This window comes from Gopherus flavomarginatus, chromosome 2 (genome assembly GCF_025201925.1).
Source record: "Gopherus flavomarginatus isolate rGopFla2 chromosome 2, rGopFla2.mat.asm, whole genome shotgun sequence".
Lineage (NCBI taxonomy): Eukaryota > Metazoa > Chordata > Testudines > Testudinidae > Gopherus > Gopherus flavomarginatus.
Window position 1 is genome coordinate 215,063,852 of NC_066618.1, and position 22,453 is coordinate 215,086,304.

The following is a 22,453-nucleotide window of genomic DNA, read 5'->3' on the forward strand; positions in this document are numbered from 1 at the left end:
AAGGCAGCTTACATCAACCTAACCATGTAGTTTAGACCAGGCCTATCAAGGTCACACACTACACTTGCAACTAAGTGTTGGCAACATATACCTGTTTTTAAAAAATGACATGTAACAACCAATGTTTTCTGTTAAAATTTGCTCTGATAAAGTAGTTTTGCTCTGCTGTGCAATTTGGGGCAAGGCCCCCAGACCAAATCTCTGGGTCTAAACATGTCGGATTTTGATTTGGAAGGGGCTTTGGGCTGAATTCCCCCGCTGACCGTCCTTTTCATACCAAGCCAAACCAAAGCTCTGGGCTGGAGTCCTAGTTTTGTGACAGTTTAGATTCCGACCACGCCTTTGTAATGTATCGATATCCATTTAATAGGCGACCAGGGACGGGACCAGCCCCCTGCCACTGCCGCGTCCTCTCTGCTCGCCCTAAACGCTTCACCCATTCTCCAGATTTCCCCGCGCCGCGGAACGCCCGGTCCACGTTCTAGAACGCCCCGAGCGGCCAATCGCACCTCCGTTGTCCGAGGTGCCGCGCACCAATCAGCGTTGAGAGTGGCCTCCGGGGCGGGGCGAGCTCTGGCTGGCGAGTTACTTCCTCACGCGGCTGCGGGGGTGCGGGCAGAGGCCGGGGTGGGTCGGGGCTGGCGTCATGGTGCGGGGCAGGATCACCGGGCTGGCGGCGAGCGACATCCGCTTCCCCACCTCGCTGGGGCACCATGGCTCCGATGCTATGGTAAGCGCTGCACCCGGCTCCCTGGGGCCGAGCCAGCGGCCGCAGAGCTGGGACTCGCTCCCCGGCGCTGTAGTAGCCCCAGGCCCCGCCGCAGCACCAGCAGGTCCGCGGGACTCAACGAGCCGATCTGCCGCAGCGCTGGCCGCAGGGGATACTGCATTAAACAGGGCCCGGGGACTTGGGGGCTATGTGGGGATACTGCATTAATCAGGCCCGGGGACTTGGGGGCTATGTGGGGATACTGCATTAATCAGGGCCGGGGGACTTGGGGGCTATGTGGGGATACTGCATTAATCAGGGCCGGGGGACTTGGGGGCTATGTGGGGATACTGCCTTAAACAGGGCCCGGGGACTTGGGGCTAGAGCCAGTGGCTATAGCTGGCACCCGCACAGCTAAGCGGAGGCGCCCACCCCCTGAGCCTTGAGTGTAAATCTTTTCGGTTCATTCAGATCAAATGCTAGTGATGCAGTCTATCAGCTACTCCCTGTAATGATTCGCACCGTTCAGTGAGAGATGACTTACCTTAGTCCCACAGATCTAGACTTTTATATTTATTTTGCCACAAATCTTAAATTACCTCAATTACTGCCCTCTATGCCAGTGCTTTTTGTTGCTCTAAGAGGTATGTGACCTATGGTGGGTGAATCCCTGTCAATCCTCCTTTGTAAGTTTCTTGCTCTGCTATTGGGTGGTGTTTTTTGGTCTTTAATTTAGCACCCGGACCCTGACTATTCTGCTGCCTATGTTGAAATAGAAACTGATGCCCGTGATGGACTCAAAGGTTACGGATTAACATTTACTTTGGGTAAAGGCACAGAAGTTGGTAAGTTATTATCCTGTCCCTAAGCACAAATGAGCTTCAAGTCACACTAAAACCATTGGTTTCAATGGCTAATGCAGTTTCTCCATTTTTGAAAATGAAATACAGGACTATTTTACCATCACTGAATTTAAAAAAGCCATAGGTCTTGGGGCAGTTTATAGGGTTGTAGAGGCTATTAAGCCCTCTTCTTGATCTTTGTTCCAATACATCACTTATTGGAGTACCTCTTCTGCCAAATCCCTTTATAACCTCCCCTAAAAGAGTTTGTTACAAAAAAGTTGTAATGCTGGCTGCAGTTGTCAGACTTGCAGGTTGCTTGATTCTAAACTTGCTGATGTCTCATAAATGCTTTAAGCTTTTAACAGCCCTTGCTTGCTTTCTTCCCCTCCTTCCCCCACCTCCAACTTCCCCTATACAGAAACAGAAAACAGGACTGACTGTTTTGAAATTGCCGTTGCCATACAGTTTTTTTACCATGGGCTACAGCTCTTTCTGGTCATTGGTGTAACAACAACCATTTTGAGGAGCTGGAGGAAGATGTGAACAGTGAGAGGGCATCAGTGAGAACATTCACAGAACAGTAAAAAGTTGGGTGGGGGGAAATATGTTTTCTCTCTACCTCCTTCCCTTCTCAGTAGTTTTGCAAGTTCAAATAACCTCTCATGCTAAGTCCCTCATTAGCCATGTAGATTACTGGAGTAGTATCAATTATTTACATTTTTTTCTGAAAATTAGACCCTGATTCTGCAGAGAAAGGTGTGAACAAATCCCTGCACCCATACCACGCCTTTGACTTAGCTCCCTGACCCATTTATCCACCTGTTCAGCTCTATTTGCAGAATCAGGGCCATTGATGATAAAGGCATGGAGCATGCCTCTTTTTTAATCTGTAAAACACCTGCATGCTTTTTGGGTCCATTGCATAAATTGTCAAAATAATAATGGCTGGATTTGGGGTGTCTCTGCTGTATATAAATGTCCATGGACATTTGCAGATATGAACTTCCAGATTACTTCAGTTGAGAAGTTATTGACTAATTAACTGTGAAAGGTCAAGAAATCTTTGTATGTCCTGTCTGATATAGTCAGTACAATTAAGTTATTTTTAATTCTCAATAAGAAGAGTGACAGTTAAATGCCTCTTGCGCTTAAATGTCTGCAGCATCGTTGTAGCCACATTGAGCCAAGGATATGAGTGGGTGAGGTAATATTGGACCAACTCCTGTTGGTGAGTGAGACAAACTTTTTATACTACCCTAGTGTAGTATAGATGGGCTGTCAGCCTTTTATCACTGTGTCATGTAATCCCTCCAGGAGCAGGTCTCATTGATCTGATGTTTAAAGTGCTGGGAACCTGTCTACACTGCCACCACTGTGAACAGTGAGAAAGTTTTAGAAAATGTCCCTGCTATAGGCAGGGCCTTAGGCTCTTCATCCATCCTAGTAATTTAAAGTTTAAATGGTAGTCTCCAAGACCCTCTCCATTGCTTAGATGTTTGATTGGTGACCCTTAGAGACATGTCTGTGTCCTTATAAATGACACAAGGGCTTCACCTTGCAAGGTGCTGAACACTCTGGTTCCACTCCAGCAATGCACATAAGCACCTGAGTAGGCCAATTGAAGTTGAGGGGAACCACTCACTTAAAGTTAAGCCCGTGCTTAAGTGGTTGGCTGAATCGGGGCCAGAGTGCTCCACACGTTTCAAGAACAAGTCCGTATTCTCAGAAATCAATAGCATTTTCATTCAGTGCAATGAGCACAGTATGAAAATCCATGTCCTCTTAAGTGTTCACCAGGTTTCAGGCCTAAGCAGTTTCTCTTTTATATAGAAGACGTATTGCAGCAAGGCACAGCTGAGATCGCATTCTAGACATCCTTGAGGTGATGAGGTCTAGCAAACACAAAATAAGTGGCTTTCTCGCACAGTGATACTTGCTTCACTCTAATAGCAGCTTTGCCTTCCCTTGGTCATGGAGAATGTTCCTTTGCAGCCATAACACTCTCTTTATAAGGCTGGAATGACATTGTGAAAGGGTAAAGAAGGCTGTGGGCTTGCTCTAGGTCAGTGCTTTTCAACCTGTGGTCCATGACCCCTGGGGGTCTGCAGACTAAGACTGCCAAAGGGGGCTGCAGCTCCATTTGAAATTTTTTAGGGTCTGCAAATGAAAAAAGGTTGAAAACCACTGCTCTGCGTGAAATGATCTGAACTGTGTAGCTCAGTCTTCTGCCTATCAGTTTATATTATTATTATGACCCTAGGGAGAAAATATTTGGAAAAAGAAAACATAGGTGTCATTAGTATTGGCAAGAAAAGGGAACGAAAGATAGGTTTAAATGGATACTTAGGGCTTGATCTGTGTGTATTTATTTACACATTTATCTTTGCAAAATCACCTCCTGCTCTTCTGTACGTTCAAGATACATCTAGTTACACATGTCCATAGCTAACTGAAGACTCAGACTCTTACACAGATAGAGCCCAGGAGTGCATCTGCACTGCACGTATCCCTTATCTGGTCAGAAGCTAGCATCAGTTTAGAAGCATTGTGCACGCAAATCCTGTAATGTGTTAATCATTAGGTACTGCCTGATGATTTGGCGGAGGAAGCTTACAATCCAGGACCAGACCTGTATCTTTCCAAGGTCATTCTGAACAATTGTAAGATTTGTGCCTTTATGAAGTAGTAATGTAGCCATTGCACATCCTTTTTCTTAGAAAATGCTAAGTAGATGTCATGGTATAATTCCCCACTCTGAACCTTAGCGTCCAAAAGATGGGGTACCAGCTTGAATTCCTCTAAGCTCAATTACCAGCTTAGTACTTGTAGCGCTGCCACCAACCAGGAATTCCAGTGCCTGGTACACTCTGGTCCCCCCAAAACCTTGCCCGGGGAACCCCAAGACCCAGACCCTCTGGATCTTACCACAAGTAAACCCTTTCCCCCAGCATTGCCTCTCCCAGGCTTCCCCTCCCTGGGTTACCCTGGAAGATCACTGTGATTCAAACTCCTTGAATCCTAAACAGAGAGGAAAATGCACCTTCCCCCCTCCTTCTCTCTCTCCCTCCCAGACTCTCACTGAGAGAGACAGTAATCCTAACACAGAGAGAAATTAGCCTTTCTCTCCCCCTTCCCTCCTTTCTCCCCACCAGTTCCCTGGTGAATCCAGACCCCATCCCCTGGGGTCTCACACCAGAATAAAAAAACAGTCAGGTTCTTAAACAAAAAACTTAATTAAAGAGAGAAAAACACTAAAAATTATCTTTGTGAATTTAAAATGGAATAGGTACAGGGTCTTTCAGCTATAGACACTGGGAATACCCTCCCAGCCTAAGTATACAAGTACAAATTAAAATCCTCCCAGCCAAATACACATTTGCAAATAAAGAAAACAAACATAAGCCTAACTCGCCTTATCTACCTCATACTCACTATTCTGAACTTATAAGAGCCTGTATTAGAAAGATTGGAGAGAAACCTGGTTGCATGTCTGGTCACTCTCAGAACCCAGAGAGAACAACCACCAAAAACTAACAGCACACACAAAAACTTCCCTCCCTCAAGATTTGAAAGTATCCTGTCCCCTGATTGGTCCTTTGGTCAAGTGACAGCCTGGCTCACTGATCTTGTTAACCCTTTACAGGCAAAAGAGATATGAAGTACTTCTGTTCCATTAACTCTTAACTATCCATTTATAACAGTAGGTCTCTAAGCAACTCTTCATAAGTGCTTTATTGCCTGGAAACCTTCCAGCTAACAGCATTGTCAGATCACCTTATGACAGTCACAAAATCATAATCCATGAAAACCTTGCCCCTCAAGTATAGTAACAATACTAAGTATGTTACAAACTCTCAGGAATCATCCTCATGGAGGTGATACCCTACATCAGATTATGTCGTGTTTCCCTTTTTATAGCCATATTTATAAAACATTTCCAAAAAATTTCCATTTACTCTTTAAAAGGAAACAAGTATCATTAAATGCATAAAGACACCACTCTAGTATTCACAACGTATAGTCTTCTCCATCAAAAACAGCAGGGTTTTTTGGTCCGTATAATGGCAAAATAATCTCTAAATATTCCAGTGTAGTGTACATAATCCCACTTTCCATGATAAAGGGATCTGTTCCTGGATCAAGAGTCTTGCCATTGCCTTCGATAAGATCTTCAATAAAGATATGGTCCTTTGTGCGTACTTTTGACCTGGTATGGCAAGGTGCTGAGCACTGCCAAGCCTCCACTCTCCCCGAAGTTCATGAGAATTGAGGGTGTTTGGTACTACCTATCTGGCTCCTATTTGAGCACCTTCCAGTCTTTATCCTCACAATACCCCTCTGAGAAAGGGAAATATTTCCCCATTTTACAGAAGGACAACTGAGGCACAGAAAGATCACCAAAGACTTGCCTAAGGTCACCAAAGCCTGTGGTGGAGCAGGGACTTGAACCCACCCATCCCAAATCTCAAGCTAATGCCTTAAATAGGCGTACCTAACAGGCATGGGCCCAAGGTCTCCCATGCAGTTTGCAGCTCTCTCTCTTTTATTTCTTCTGTGTCAGAAAATGATGGTTGAACGATGCTAAAATTTCTGACATGTCTGCTCCTTTCTGTGATTGCCTCCATCCTATCCAGCCTGCTAGATAACAGTGGTGTATAAGATACTTTCTTGATTTGCTAGTATTTTGCTCTAACAAAAGCCTCTGCTGGAGCTTGTGTTGAAATCACTAGTGGTAGATTTTAGGGGAGTTAAAACAACTGGATCACAACTATTATGTTATAGCCAGAAACAAAATCCCTTATGAGGAAATGAGAAATTTAACATGGCTGTAAGTACCATATATACTGCATGAGATGTAACAGGTCCTGTGGGCGAGGTTTATCAAATTCAAAGAAACAGTCTTCTCCCAGCATTTTAGGGAAACTTCTGTATTTACTAGTGCTCACGACAGCGTAACACTGTCTCCTCTGACCACTACTGTGGTGTGTGCCTGAGAATTACATTGGCAACAGGATCTTTTTCTCTGGGGTGAAGGGTGGCGTGCAAGTGACTTTTCATCTTCAAACATCTTTCAGTTATTAACTAATTGAGCCTTACAGCCTCTCTTGGTGGTAGGTATTATCTTTCCCAAATAGGGAAACATGAGATGCAGAGAGGTTATGTGGCTTATCTGAGGCCACACAAACTGAATCCTTGGCAGAGCCAATGTTACATGTCAAGTGTTCCTGGCTCCCAGTTACGTATTCAATCTGCTAGTTCCAACACCTATGCAGGAAAGGTAAAATTCTAAAACGTGGGTTGAACAATAAAACTAGTGGTTTTTTTTATTTTGTTCTAGTCACTGTGTGGTGTTAAAGCACTAAATTCTGCTGTGTTTTGCAGTTGTTTGTGCAGTTAATGCTCTCTCCATTCACGTGGTTAATAAAGACCTTGAAGAAATTGTCAATGATTTTAGAGGATTCTACAGGCAGCTCACCAGTGATGGACAGCTCCGATGGGTAAGGGGTATCTTATGGAGTGTTGTTGTGAAGTGGATGGCAACAAACGTGAATTTGTGTTATGAACACACTGTAAGGACACGTAAGGTAAAATATTTTTAGATAAGAATCTCTGTGCAGTTATGGAGGGGGAGAGAAAATTTCTGTTTCGCAACCAGGGCCCTAACATTGCAATAGGATCTGCACAGAGAACGCATCCAGAGCCCTGTTGTTTTCAAGGCAGCTTTAGACAAATGCAAGTATCCACCCACATAGATCCAATAGCAGAAGTGAGGCCTGGGGTCCAGATCTTTGTTTCCCTGTGTTTAGAGCCCAAAAGCTGTGTCTTTACCTGTTTTTTTTCGACTTGCAAGTGTTCACAAAATATTATTTCTATTCAGTGTCTAGTATTCTTGGAAATTGAAAACTCAGCTGGTATTAAGAGGAACTAGAGATCAGTATAGCCATTGTAGTAATCTCACAATGCACTTAATACACACCAACTTCAGATTTTTCTCTTTCTAATGAAGAGAGGTTTATCTTTTTAATTCCAGTGGTTTTTCCTTTGTTGTGTTTTCCAGATGTGTAAATTTGCTAATGGTCATTAATTAGAAATGAAGACACGAAAGAATGCTAAAGCATTTTAGGTAACTGTATGATTTTTTTCAACAGATTGGTCCAGAGAAAGGTGCTGTGCATTTGGCTACCGCTGCTGTTCTGAACGCCATATGGGATTTGTGGGCTAAGCAGGAGGGAAAGGTGATGGTGATATACTTAGAGCACGTGGACAAAAAATGTCCCTGTATTTGTTAAATTAGAGTGTCCTACTCCTGATATGCTTTTTGCAGATTTAGGCCCTGGTCCTAAGTTCATGGATGCACACCGAGTTCAGTGGGGCTATTTGTTTTGTAGGACTGAGGCTTTAATAGCTGACACTTATACACCACTTACCAGTAGAACTAGTCGTGGGGGGGGAACCTTCAGCAACATTTTTTGTTTGAATTTTGACTAGTGATGACATCTTTACAAAAGCTTTTGACCAGCTCTGCTTAACAACTAATTTTTTCTTGATTTCCTCTTTTTTTCTTCTTCCTTTGTGGACTGTTCATAAAGTTATGAATTCCTTGTAACCACTTCCATGTCTAATATGATCTTGTAAGCTGTTTGGAGCAAGGATCATAGATTTCTATCTGAGGCACATAGCATGGTCTTAGATGCTGTAAAATAAATAACTACGGTGGAGAGTGTCGCTTTGTTGTGTTTGTACAGCACCTAGCACAATGGGGTCTTGGTCTGTGACTAGGGCTCTTAGATGCCACCACAATAGAAGTAGTAAATAGTAGTACTGTACTAGTAAATCATTGCTACTGTCTTAAGTTGGTCCAGTAAAAGATATAACCTCACTCACCTTGTCTCTCTAATATCCTGGGGCCAAGACAGCTAGGACAACACTGCAACCAATTGTCTTATAGAGTTATTCTGATACCCTCTCCTAGGAAAGAAACAGTAATGGGCACCTTTGAACTTCTCAGCATTCAGGAGTGTGACACAGCCCCAACATAAGGGGCATAAGAAAAGTAATGTCACGGAAATCTTAAAAGTAGAAAGCATCAATTTCTTCAGCATAAACATTTCCAGTAGTAGTGTTATGTCAGCATTTCAAGTCTGACTAATTTAATATACTAAAAATGAGTTAACACCAGCTATTTGTGGATCCAGGATCAGGATCCTGGCCATAATGAGGCAGAGCTGAGAGAGAGAATCCTGTTAAAGTAATTCAATCTGGAGCTTGACATCTTGAATCTCCTGTCTTGATTTGGGAACCACATCAGCCAGATGCATTTGGCATCAAATGTAAATGTTTTCCACACTTATTTTTGTCACTTCAGGATACAAATAGCACCTCTATGCTGCTTTTATATGATCTCCATCCATTTCATATCATTTAATCATTTTGTTTTTTAGCCTCTCTGGAAGTTACTAGTCGACATGGTAAGAAAATCTTCTTCTATGTGGGCTAATGTTACCACTGTTCCACACTGATGTTTTTGATGCATTAGAAGAGTAAAAATTTCAGGCAGTATCTAGGCTAAAATTACCTCTATGGCCATGTAGCTCATTCCAAGGCTTTAGAAACCAGAGGGTTCTGCAGGCTGTGGATGTGACATTTTGTTCTGGAGGGCTCGTCTCCTTCCAAGATGTCTGTTTCTGGCCCCACACAGCTTTGCAAATTGGCCCTGTTAGTGGGAGCACTGTTACAGACTCTGCCCTCGCCAGCTACAATATTGTATATGGCTACTGGAAACCATCTATACCGATACCAGTACATTATTTTTTTTTAAAGTGCTGGCACACCCGGAGCATTCCAAATGGATTAGTAATTTTTTAAAAATGTTTATTAATCAATTACACCCTGATCTTGCAAATATTTTTGTACATGTTTAACATTGTGTGTGAGTGGCACCATTGAGTTAAATGGGATTACTCACATGCCTGAAGTTAAGCACGTGCCTCAATATTTGTTGGATTAGAACCTTAAAGTTTGCCAGAGTCAGTTAATCAGTTTGATTTTAGAGTCGGTGAATTCGCTCACAGTACTATCTGTGACAGGGAAAAAGGCTGATGTATATGTTACCTTAGTATTGCCTTTTTGTAATCAAGTAATTCTGTTGTTCTTTGCTGTTTGTTTTACATTAAATATGTTGTTAACAGGACCCAAAGCAGTTGTTATCCTGCATAGATTTCAGGTATATTACTGATGCACTAACAGAAGAAGAAGCCCATGGTAAGTCATCCTTCTGTTGAAACAGATCTCCTTACTCCTTGACCTGTTCTTGATTTCAGTGAAACTATTCGAGCAGTAGGGCATTACTCTTTGTAGGTAAACGGATCAGACTCTTGTTTTATGAAAACAGCAGTGTGTGGTGGTAGGATCTGGAGATGTGGAGGAACTGAACTTTGGTTAATGCAATAATCTCTCCTCTCTTTCTCCCCTGTGCCCATGCAGAAATACTCCAAAATGGCCTACTTGGGAAGAAGGAAAGAGGTATGTTTAAACTAAGTTTACTTTCGCTGTCTTGTAGGAGAATAAAGGACTGAACACACTGCATGATTGATGTGGCACTCTGCATCCCAGAGTGTCCTAGTCACTGGGAAGTGGAATGTAACAATGGAGGCTCTCGGGTGAGGTTGAATGCATTGTGTGATGTCTCCTCCTTATGAGTCATTGGGGAGGTGGTAGGTATACACATAGAGAGGGCTTGTGCTGTCTTGGTGGCCATTTGCTTTGGAACCACTCGGTGAATGTTCGTGTCAGTCACAATGGCATGGTGACTGTGCTGATTTCACCCTAAAGATTTGTTGTTGTTTTTTGAGCTGAAGCTCTCCCACATTTGGAAAGAAGGTGAGGATAGGGCAGGTTTTTCTCAGCAGATTTCATCTACCCTGATTAAAATGAGATTGATTTTTAAACTCCTTTCATTTCCATGAGTAACAGCTTATCTAAAACTACCATACAATCTAATCATCTGTTAAAGAGAAAACAGCATATGTTCATTGGTGACATTCTTTGGCTTTGCAGAAGAGCAAATGTTAAAGCATGGATACCCTGCTTACACCACGTCTTGTGCCTGGCTGGGCTACCCGGACCAGCAGTTAAAACAGGTTTGATTCTTTGACGTTAGATTACAGAAGTAAGATTTTAAACATTTCTATCCGGTGGGGAATGCCAACAGTTGACGATTCAGCACTCAAGGAGTTCCTTAGTTTGGGCTCAAATGCAAAGTGAAACAATTACGCACTGCATGTGCGGGGGGGGGGAGGGAAAGCTGGCCCTGTTCTGTAGGCCTAGTCATTCATTGGCTTTTGTGTTAGCTGCAATGGGAAGGTTTTAAGGCCTTGTCTACATTGGGGTTTTAGGTGTAGCTGTTGGAGATAAGCATGGACCACTGCAAGCCAGTTTACACTGATGTATTGTGTATAACTATAGGATTGCACTTGTGCAGCTATGTTGGGGATGCTCAGGAAAGTGAAGTTGAATTAACAAAAGATGTGAAGTTAAAGCGCATTAAACCCCTGTGTGGACACTGTCCTTCAGAAGTAAAGTGGCCTTAGTTTGCTGTAGCTAAATATTCCTTCAAATGAAATATCATGAAGGCTCTTCACAGCTCTGGGATCTGAGGTCTGGTTAATACAATACATGTTTATCATCTGGTTTAGTTTTTGGAAAAGTTCAGCTTTCTGTGAAGCTGGAAATAGCATTATTAGATCATAGGACTGTCATGCATAGTACATGAAAATAAAGACATGCAGAAAGTATTTATTTACATAGATTGAGGAGTTTTTGGATCCTACATTTCAGCTGGATGTTATTCATACCTCTGCTCTCAGTTACTGTCTGCTCTACACTTATGTCAATAAAGAAGTGGCTAGAAAGTTCATCCTGGGTTAGACAGCCTGTAAATAAATACTAGTCTAGATACTGAGTAGTGCAGCTACTTGGAGATATAATAGATGTAATTGTCTCTGCAGCTATGCACGGAGGCATTGAAGGATGGCTGGACAAGGTATAGTAAACAATTATCTCAAATGCTGAACTTTTTCTGTTTAATGATTAGTAGCAAGTAGAAATATACTATCGAGATCAGTCCTTATTTGGCACAAAGACAGACTAGATGGATGACCCTATAGGTCTTTTCAGTCTCTACATTCTGAGAAGAGATGTCTTTGCTTCTGATATTTTTTTTAAATATGTTCCCTTTCTGCTATTCCGTTACGTACCATTACAGTAGGTATCTAAGTAAATGTATGGCAAAATGAGCTATCCTCCTGGCAAGCTGCTAGCTAACAAAGAAACTGCTTTCCTGTTGATTCGTGGAAAAGTATTTGCTATCTTTCTTTTTGTTAAGCTACGATGAGGTATGCTGGAAAAGGGACAGATGTAATAAGAAAATACTGATCATAAAACACTGACTCTGGTGTTTTGTAAATTTGAGTTTACAGTTTCTCATAGAGGACAGTTATCACTGCTACATTAATCCTGGTGAAGTGACCTACATTTCATTATAAATGTTGTGTCTAGGTTCAAAGTAAAGGTTGGTGCTGATCTGCCGGATGACATTCGTAGATGCAGACTTATAAGAGAAATGATTGGCCCTGACAAGACATTGGTGAATATTTTTCTTAATGACTACACTATTAAGTAATATTAACTATAAAATGGCTGTCTGTTCATGCAGATATTGGTACAGGGTTAGATTACATGGCATTCTTGAAAGGTATTTTTTCCCTCCCTAATAATGATGTCTTTCCTGGATGTGAGAGTAGTATGTAAAGTTAATAAATGGCATCACCAAAATACATATGAATTAAGAGATCAGCCATGTATTTCTTGTGCCAGAACTTCCACTGGCTTCTGTGGTAGTGTTGCTTGAATAAGAACTACAGCAAAGTAGAGCTGGTTGGAAAACTGAATTTTCAGTACAAAACTGAAAAAAAAATTATCAAAAAATTTCAGCCAAATTTGGATTAAAGTGATAAATTTTGATTTGGAAAAACTGCTGTGCTGCATATCAGGTGTTGTGATTTGAGAGTCTTCTAGAGTTTGGGATCATTGACCAGACTCTGCCTCTCATGACTCACCACAGTCTCTCATCTTGCTTAGCTGATGCAGTGTATTATGGGGGCTTCAGGGATATAGTGCATGATGGGTATTCTAGTCTGGGTGGAGAGTCTGGCCCATAGAGCAGTGGTTTTTAATCCGGGGTCTGGGGCCTGCCAGGGCAGGTGGGCGGGACCATGAGCAGGTTTTGGGACATCTGCCAAAATAAACCAGAGAGCAGGGCTGGTGTTAGACTCACTGAGGCCCAGTGCAGAAAGCTGAAACCCGAGCCTCACTGCCTGGGGCTGAAGCTGAAGCCTGAGCAACTTACTTTTGTGGGGCCCACTGTGGCATGGGGCCGGGCAGTTGCCCTGCTTGCTACCCCATAATGCCAGCCCTGGCTTTTAATCTATTGGTTATGCAGAAATAGAGTTGTTGTGGCACAGGTGGGCTGTGGAGTTTTTATAGCATGTTGGGGGAGTCTCAGAAAGAAAAAGATTGAGAACTGCTGCCACAGAGGAAAGTGAGGACATGAGGCACCCAAACTACAACTCCTATTAGGCACGGTAGCAGCATTTCCACATCAAAATTTTTGGTTTTCAGATGTTCAGTTTTCAACACAGTCAAAACTTTCCAAGAGAAAACACATCTTTTGTGAACATATTTTAGTCAAAAACCCAATTTTCTGACACCCCTCCCCGACCCCCCAACCCAGTGCTGTTGAAAAATTTCAACCATCCCAGTTCCAGAGGGCTTAACTCAGTTGCTATATAGGAATTGTTTGCCTGCTACTGAAACAGTCACTTCTGGAGTTCCGTGTGGCACCTCTTTAATGGTGTGTAAGAACACTTCACAGAAGTTCAGACAATATCAGATTCATGATATTTTGAAACCTGCTCAGGAAATTCAGAAAAGCAGAATACAACTATCTCAGCTGGAATAAGGGTTTGAGACCAAATCTGTGGCCTTCACTTTTGTAAGAAGTTTCCTGGGGTCTTTTAACAATGACAGCGCACCAGGGCCTTTGATTTAATGTGTCGTCTCAAAGCAGCATTTCCAGCAAAGCAAAATTTGGGATTTCCACCTGGAGTTCATCTTTTAGGCTATTAGTTTATCCTTGCCTTTTATTAAGTCTAGAAATTGTAGAACGTGCTATATAATGTCATATGATGTGCTAAAGATCAGAAAACAGCAGTGATCTACACTGTCTGAATTTCCTTTTTTCATTAATTTATAGCAACATTATGGGTATTTTTTAGCAATTTCATATTCATAAAAATTCAGTAGAGTCATATAAGTGAATTTTCTTTGTAATTTCTCTCAGATGCTGGATGCTAACCAACGATGGGAAGTGAAGGAAGCAATAGAGTGGGTCACTAAATTAGCTGAATTTAAACCATTATGGATTGAGGAGCCAACTTCTCCTGATGATATTCTTGGACATGCAGCCATTTCTAAGGTTGGAAGTGTTTGTTTTTCATTTCGGTAATGGCTTAGTGACTACACGCCAGAGAGCAGTAGTGATTCATTTATTAACACTGCTGTTTGGAATGTTCAAAGTTCAGGCTGAAATAGCTGTCAAAAGTCATTAGATATGTTTGCTGCAAGATCCTGGGCACATCCTGTATTTGTATTCCATTGCACTTAAATGAAAAGCATGGGCCAAAGATTATATTAAAGGTCAGGAAACTATCATTCTTGCACAAGTAAAGCAATCAGGATTTGCCCTGAAACCTGTATGTGTCTTTCTTTTCATCTTTGTGAATTGGTGTTTCAGTAAAGTTAGAGTAATACTAGCCCAGGATATGTGCTCATAATGTGATATAGCTAATAGTGATGCTAGAGCCCCAGATGTTTATCCCCTTATGACAGCACACACCCTCTTACATAAGTCTTCACATATTATTGGGGTAGCAAAAAAGCCGCATAAAATGCACTAACAAAAATGACACTACACTTGATTCTTTTCCAAATGCACAGCAAGTAACGAGCATTGCACTTCGTTAGCTGTTCTACTCCCTGTCCCCTCATTCTGGTGAAAAGCTGTATTTGGGAATTACAGATTAGAAACAAATCCTTTTTGTTTTGTTTTGTTTATTTATTGTTTATTTTTGTAGGCCTTGGCGCCATTAGGAATTGGTGTGGCAACAGGAGAACAAGTAAGTGGGTGTCTAATTGTTTTTTCATTCAGTCGTTTATTTAATGTAGTGTCTGGGACTTTCGAGAATTTTGCCAAAGTTCACTCTGATTTCTCACTTGGGAATTAAATAACATGGCTGAAAACAGCCTTGGACTTATTTCACATAATTTAAGACCAACTAATACTTTTGATAGGTATTCTCTTCCCCACCCACATCTGTTCGGACAATCTGGGAAGATTTTGTTGTGATGAATCTGTTAATGAAGGTTTGAACAGGGATCTACCACTTCTCAGTTAAGTGCCCTAACCATTGGCCTATGAAACATCCTGATGGAGGCGCTCCCTCAGTGTCTGTTGTTGAAGTTCCTCTGCTTTAATTAAGCAACTGAGTCTTCATTGGGCCAGAGAAGGAGTTAGAATGACTCTATAGCCTTGGAGTAAAAGGGCTTACCTGAGAGGTGGCAGATGACCGTATTTCCCTATGGGACACCTGGTAAAATTACTTGTATTCAAGCGAGTTCAACGACATTCAGTCAGAACTGTGCAGTACAAACATTCAAATTAACATCAAGTTGACTGAGCCCCTGTTAAAAAGAAATACTACGTAGCTGGATTCTTTTTATTTGCCTTCTTATCTTTAAGGCTGTTGTGTGTCGCCCCTCCTGTGTGAACCCACACACTTCCGAACACCTCTCTCACAGTGGGGGTGACCGACCAACCCGACACTCACTGCCTGGCGCTCTCCGCCCTTCATGCCTGGCTGGGCCTCTAGGACAGATCTGCCTCTCCTCGTACCTGGCGCTGCGTCTTCTCGAAGCAACGTTGGGGGGGAGGGGCACACAGCGTCACATGTCCCCCTCCCCAGATTTCTGCCAGGAGGGAAAGGACGGGAGCTGCTTTCAGCCACGGGTGGGATAGGGAAGGGATGACTTGGCCTGTGTCTTAGCAGAGTTCATGCCTCCCCACAACACACACACTCCCCCGTGGCTGGAAGCAGCTTGTCCCTTCCTGCCTCCACAGTGTTAAAAGGCAGCTAACACCTCCAGGCTGCTGCCGGCCACCGACATAACCCAGCCACCTCCTGTGCCCCAGCTGCAGTGTGGGCAGGAAGGGGTTAAGCTGTAAGAATGCATTGTGAACAAGGGCCCAGGGAACCTGACTGCAGGGGCTTCAGCGAACCCCACCAGAGAGGTGGATCAGCAGGGGAGGATGCCTAGGGGCTGGACCTAGGGCAGGAGGCTGTGGGGGCAGAGGTGAAAAGGGTGCTAAGCCCCTGCCCGGGGGGCTGCTGTGGAGCCTGCAGTGTTAGGGCGCAAACAGGCTGGAAATTGCTGTCCTCCTCCTCTCCCACCTCCCGCCCCTCCGGAGATTAGCTGAGGGGTAAAGAGGCTTCCCTGTGCCAGCACTGTGCGAGGCTTTGGCACATGCAGGGCTTGGCTCCTCCTGGGCAGCGCCCCAGGCCAGAGGTCCTTGGGCTTCCCCAAGTGCTGGCCCAGCCAGAGGCAGTGGGGGGAAGGAAGGAGCCTGCCAGCTAGGCTGTTGATGAGCTGAGCACTCTGACCAGGGGCTTGTTCTCCACACAGCGTTGGTAGTGGGATGCGGCCTGTTTGCAAGGGATATGGAGGAGCAGTGAGGCTGGGGGGGGAGTGTGAAAGGGCAAAGCAGAGAGAACAGTGAGAGTGGGAGCACATAAAGGGCTGATGGGTGGGCAGCAGAGATGACACGCAACCAGCTGCCACCTGCCTGCACTCCCCAGCCACTGCAGCTCGCAGTGTGCAGCCAGTGCTGGCCAGAAATGGGGTGGGGGGCTTTGCTGGCTGAGAGCCAGCATGAGGTGGGATCTGCGCTGAAGGACCAGCAGGGGGAGCAGCCAGCCCTCCATGCTGCATCTTTGCCCTGCCGCCAGCCTTGCACACCCACCCGCATTGTTGGCCACTGGACCGCCCCCTACTCACTGCTTGTGAGTGGGCGGCTGGCGAGCAGGAATCCGGCCATCAGCAGGACCCACCAATACTGATGGGAGGGGGACACAAAATATGGGACAGTTTGCCTGTTTTTAAGAAAGTTGGGACACCTTCAGGAGGGCTTAAATATGGGACTGTCCCTTTAAAAATGGGATGTCTGGTCACCCTAGACATCAGTAGCATGTAAAAGTATCTTAGCAGTCCGAAGACCCCATTTCCTGAGCTGCTCTCTGGATGTAAGGTACAAATTGTTAGCTATCAATAAAATGACTGGTCCCTTTAAGAAAACCAACTTCTGAATCAAAGTGAATTAACTATTGAATTGTTTTTTATTGTGCTCATGAATGACATACCTCTTCCTGCCAAACCCTTCTACTAAATCTACAGAGCAGAGCAACATAATTTAGCAAATTCTCATTGCTCACTGGCAGCTGGAGAGAAATACTGTATTAGCATAGTTTTACTCTATTGCCAGTTTCTCATGCAAAGGCCTGCTTTCGCCATATTTCACTGTGATGCTGACCTCCAGCTGTTGTTTGCCAGTAGATTGAACATTTAATTTTTGGTATGAATAATGACATCTGTTAAGGATAATAGATTTGAATTAACTATTAGGACAGGCCTGCCTAGCAGACTAAAGGCCAATTCCTGAGTAATAGGCTTTATATATTGTATGTAGAGGTTTTTCCGTAGCGTAATATCCGAGCATTACATAAACATGAATGTATTTATCGTACTTCCCGTTAGGTAGGGGAGTACTATTATCCCCATTTTACAGATGGGAAAGTGAAGCACAAAGATCAAGTGACTTGGCCAACATCTATGCAAGAAGTTTGTGGCAGAGGTAGAAATGGAATCCTGAGTGTTAGTCAAGTGTCTTAACTACTAGACCATCCATCTCTAAGGCCCTACCAAATTCACAGTCCATTTTGGTCAATTTCACAGTCATAGGATTTAAAAAATAGTAAATTTCATGATTTCAGCTATTGAAATCTGAAATTTCATGGTGGTGTAACTTTAGGGGTCCTGACCCTAGCTCTGAAGGCAGCAGCACAGAAGTAAGTGTGGCATGGCAGGGTGCTGCCTTCAGAGCAGTGTAGAAGTAAGGGTGGCAATACTGTGACACCCCCCTGCCCCCACAATAACCTTGCAGCATCCCTTGCCCCTGTGATACCTTTTTTGGTCAAGCCCCTCAGTTTGAGAAATGCTGGTCTCCTCGTGAAATCTGTGTAGTAGGGTAAAAGGAAACAAAAGACTAGATTTCACCGTCTGTGACATGTTTCTCACAGCTGTGAATTTGGTAGGACCCTAATCCTCTCACTGGTCTGCAGGAGTCCAGAAGAAGAAATGGTCTTCCACAGCCAATAGAACCACTGTGTGTTCACTACTGCCATCTAAGTCCTGCAGTAGCCCAGTCATTCCTATAAGGGGTAACATGCAATTAAGAGCAGTTTTGCTTAGCAATTAAAACAAAAAACATGGAATTAGGACTCAGTTGTGATCCCAGCTCTGCCACTGAATTGCTGTGTGAACTTAGGCAAATAGTGATGTTCCTGTGTGCCTCAGTTCAGAGAGCTGTAAAATGGATGTATTTCTACTATGCCTCTACCTTACAACTGTACTGATTCTTTAATGTTTGTAAAATGCTTTGCAATCCTCTGCACTTCTGTGCATTGTTCCAGCTAAGTGGTATAACAAAAAGAACTTGGTTTTAATGGGACACCTAGTGGGAACACTGTGCAATTGTTTTGACTTGCATTGCCAACAGTTCTTGCAATATCCTGCCAATTCCTTAGAATCTGAGGCTTAACAATTTTTTTCTTCCCCCTTCCCTCCCTGCTGCAGTGTCACAACAGAGTGATATTTAAGCAGCTCCTACAGGCTAAGGCCCTGAGCTATCTCCAGATTGACAGCTGCAGGCTGGGAAGTGTGAATGAAAACTTGTCTGTGTTGCTGATGGCCAAAAAGTTTCAAAGTAAGGCTCTTGGAAGTGTGTCAGTACTAACACCTCTTTTGTCCTCAGCCAGTTTGCCATGCAACTTCTTCAGCTGTCGTGTTGCTAACTCACAAGCATGCCCTTGTGGGTGGTTCAGTCATTTGTTTTCTGTCGTGCTTTAGTACTAATTCAAAATGCCTTTGGTCCCTTATTATTGGGAGCTGAGTTTCCCTAGGGTGGGGGGATGGTATTGGAGCTGCAGTTAAACACCAGCTGAGCTGGGACACAAGCTTTCTGAATAATCTAGTCATTTGCCCTTACTCTTCAGATTGGTTTAAACAGGGATTGTTCTGTTTTCATTTCAGTTCCTGTTTGTCCTCACGCTGGGGGTGTTGGGCTCTGTGAGTTAGTACAGCACTTGATAATATTTGACTATATTTCAGTATCTGGAAGCCTTGAAAACAGGTTAGTAATGTAAAATGCTATTGTAACATTCAATAGTGGTGATGGCTTATTTTTCCAAAAGGCTGTTGATATGCAATAACAACCAGTAAACAAAAACACCACACCCCAACTCGCCTCCCTGTGGCTCTCCCAGAGAATTTTTAACCAGTCAGAAGTATGTGAACTTCACTCTGGCAATTGCCTGGCAAACAGCCAGGAATATTTTTGACAAAGACTGCTTGATACTCTTGGAACTATATTTTGGCATCTCTCTCACTCCTACACCCCCGCCGCCAACTACAGTGGCAGGCCAACACATGCATGACCAAAGGATTAGCTCCCTGCTCTAAGGTGAATAGTGTTCTAGGTGTAGCTTCCCAAAAGGATCTAACAACTTCCCTTGTCTTGTTTAATATCAGCTTTGAATCGTATTAGCCGCCTTTGCGGGCAATGAACAATTTTTTCACATTATTGCAAACAAATTTCCTGAATCTCTCCTGTTGGCTGTATATTCCTGTTCTTCGTACTAGTTGTCTTGCAAATATTGATGTCAAATATTGTAGCTTTACCTTTTGCTCACATTTAAAATCAGTTGTATCATAACCCATTCCTGTTTTGATCGTCCCTCTCTGAAGCAGTATATTTAAAATTGCCTTAGACCATGGTTAGTAAATTTTGCTGGTCTACAGCCTCAGCAGTGTTCTTGGTAATTCATAAACTAAGAAGGAGCAGACCCAGCCCTTCAGCTGCCCTCATTAGTGACTTCCCTTGCTGCAGAAAAGTCTTGTTTATACCCTTTAAATACCTATGTTAGATGCCCACATTCTGTATCCATGTTGGCTAACATAAGAATCAAGCTTTTGTAGTACTTTGGAAAATCCACAATCAGGAAACACAGCTCTTCTGTATAATTTTACTAAGCTCTGTCTGTATTGAAAAACGAAGTTTGAATCTGGCTCTCCTAACCCTACATACTGCCCAAAGGGCCCAGCTTCTGCCCTGTATTCTTGTTCTGGCTTATTTTATTGAGACCACCCATCCTCACTAGGCTAAAATGCCAAGAAGATTCCAGTTTCAATATGAAGCACTATGTAGCAGTAGTTTCTGCTTCTAAAAGGAAGCCTCCTAGTTTGCTGATAATTTGGATACAAATATGAGTCCAACTTTTACCCAAACCTTGTTTCTTTGTCAGGGATAATAGCCATGAATAAGTACAAGATTAGGTAAAACTGAAAAATATCCCTCCTCTTTCTTGCAGGATGTGTGAGTACGTAGATCATTTGCATGAACACTTCAAATATCCTGCCATAATCAAGAAAGCTTCCTATGTACCACCTCAGGTATGCTGTGAGACGGTCAACTGTCCTAGTAAAGAAAGCATCTTAATTACAAGCAGTTTAAAGCTAAGATTGCATTTGAAAGGCTCTCTTACAAAGTCATCTGCAGAATGAAAAAGTTGGAGATGTGCTATTAGACTAAACTATTGCATAGGTTTGGCGGTTCAGAACTATTAAAGGCAAGGTGTACATTCCAGCACACACGCTTCAGGAAGTGGAGTGTGACCTTGGCTTAAAACTCAACCCAAAGCAATTCTCTAGTTACGGATGTTTAATGTATCTGCATTGCTGGGCTAACCAACTTAAGTAAAAAAAGTATTAATACTTCTCTGTTCAGCTGGAGAAGACGGCGTGAGGGAGGATAATCCACTGGAGAGGCTTTAAAATAGTTTTTCACTGAAACTCGTATTCCAAAACTAAAGATTATTGTCTAACTACAATTCTGTTCAGCCCAGACTCTTTAGAACTCTAGTTTTCCATTCAACATTTGCATCAGGCGTTAGGAGATTAACACTAGTTACAGCTGATACCTTTTGTATTACAAATTAGCCTGGCATGATCCCCAGCAGCACAGAGATTACAATAATTATTCTCCAATTGCATGACAGCAGTTGAGTTATTTGAATGAAGAGGGGACTAGAGCTAGTATCACTCAATTTTATTTATTTATTTTTTACTATTTATAATCTTGTAGGATGCTGGATATTCCACTGAAATGAAAGAAGAGTCTGCAAGGAAATACCTGTTTCCACAGGGAGAAGTTTGGCAGAAGATCCTTTCTAAGCCATAAAATACAACTGCATTAAGCCTAACCCTGACAATTTTCAGGCTGAAGATTAAATTTCCCAAGCTTTTCACACACTATTGTTAGGTGATGATACAAGATTTCAGCTGCCAGTAAATGGTTTTGTATAATCAGGCAAAAACCTCCAGGAATTAACATAACACATAGTCCAGGATGTCTAGTTTTTGATCGATGTAGTTTAAAGAAATGACTGGGGCCTATATTCCAGCAAAGTTGTTATACTAAAGTATAACTAGTGGAGGGCTACGAACTGAATTTCTAGATCTAGTCTACAAACCAATAACTTTGCAGAATCTTTTCATAGATTCCAAGGGCAGAAGGGACCACAGTGATCACCTAATCTGGCCACCTGCATAATACAAACCTTAGAATTTCCCCAAAATAATTCCTTTTGAACTGGAGCATCCAATGTGACCCTTGGTAAATTGTTCCAGGGGATTTTCTCACACTAAAGTATTTGAATTTAGAGATTTAAAATAAAATTCCTTACTGTCTACTCTTGTCCTAATCATATACAAAACTTCATATCAGTTATGTTGTGGAACCAAAAGCTGTTGCATGTACTGTTAAGTACAGAAACAATGAGATGTCCAGTGGCACCTTAAAGACTTAACGTTTATTTGGCATAAGCTTTTGTGGGTTAAAAAAAACACACTTCACATGCATGTTAAGGATGGAGCTATTCAGAGTTGTCCTGCTGATTGTATGTTTAAGTTTGGGCCTCAATGAAAATACTAAAGTTTTTACTCTGTCACTATGTGTGTACGTAAACTTCCATGACTTGGTAAGATGGGCAGCATCATAAAAGGACCACAACTGGCCCTGACCTCACCTGTAGCGGGGGTAGAGTTGACAGAGCTAGGTGTTATGCTTTATTTGTATCAAGACTTGTAACTAGACATTTGCCAAATCATCAAAATTGAAATCCATGTCCAATAAACTTTTGTAGGAAGCCTGCCTGGTTTCTTGACAATTTGCTCACCTCCTTAACAGCTTGCCAGGGGAGTACAGCATTTGGAAGCCTGCAGTCCCCAGCTTCAGTGTATTCTACCAAGTACCCTGCCTGTGAGTCAGAACTTCCACAGCCCCCACTCCAATTAGGAGAGTTAATGCTTTGATTTTTGGTCTGAAATTGAACAATGCCAAACCTTTGAAATCTCAAAATCCTCTGAAAGTTACCTTGTTCTACTTGATATT

At 42.8% G+C, this 22,453-nt stretch overlaps 1 protein-coding gene across 7 annotated transcripts; it reads left to right on the plus strand.

Annotated features, from left to right (window-relative positions):
* Window positions 1–610: 610 nt before the first annotated feature.
* ENOSF1 (enolase superfamily member 1) lies at window positions 611–22,213 on the plus strand. Of its 7 annotated transcripts, none has more exons than XM_050939247.1 (16): window positions 611–730; window positions 1,446–1,554; window positions 6,937–7,052; window positions 7,704–7,790; window positions 8,997–9,023; window positions 9,744–9,816; window positions 10,039–10,077; window positions 10,612–10,694; window positions 11,562–11,596; window positions 12,112–12,199; window positions 13,955–14,089; window positions 14,748–14,789; window positions 18,580–18,709; window positions 19,036–19,135; window positions 20,373–20,454; window positions 21,146–22,213. In XM_050939247.1, exons 1-16 carry the CDS (start codon window positions 647–649, stop codon window positions 21,239–21,241), a joined length of 1,326 nt encoding a protein of 441 aa, XP_050795204.1. In that variant the 5' UTR covers window positions 611–646; the 3' UTR covers window positions 21,242–22,213. The 7 variants fall into 7 exon arrangements, 4 of the variants coding, with proteins under 4 accessions (XP_050795204.1, XP_050795206.1, XP_050795207.1 ...); XM_050939249.1 differs by having other exon boundaries at window positions 1,486–1,554; XR_007772485.1 differs by lacking the exon at window positions 19,036–19,135 and having other exon boundaries at window positions 21,146–21,244.
* Window positions 22,214–22,453: the final 240 nt, after the last annotated feature.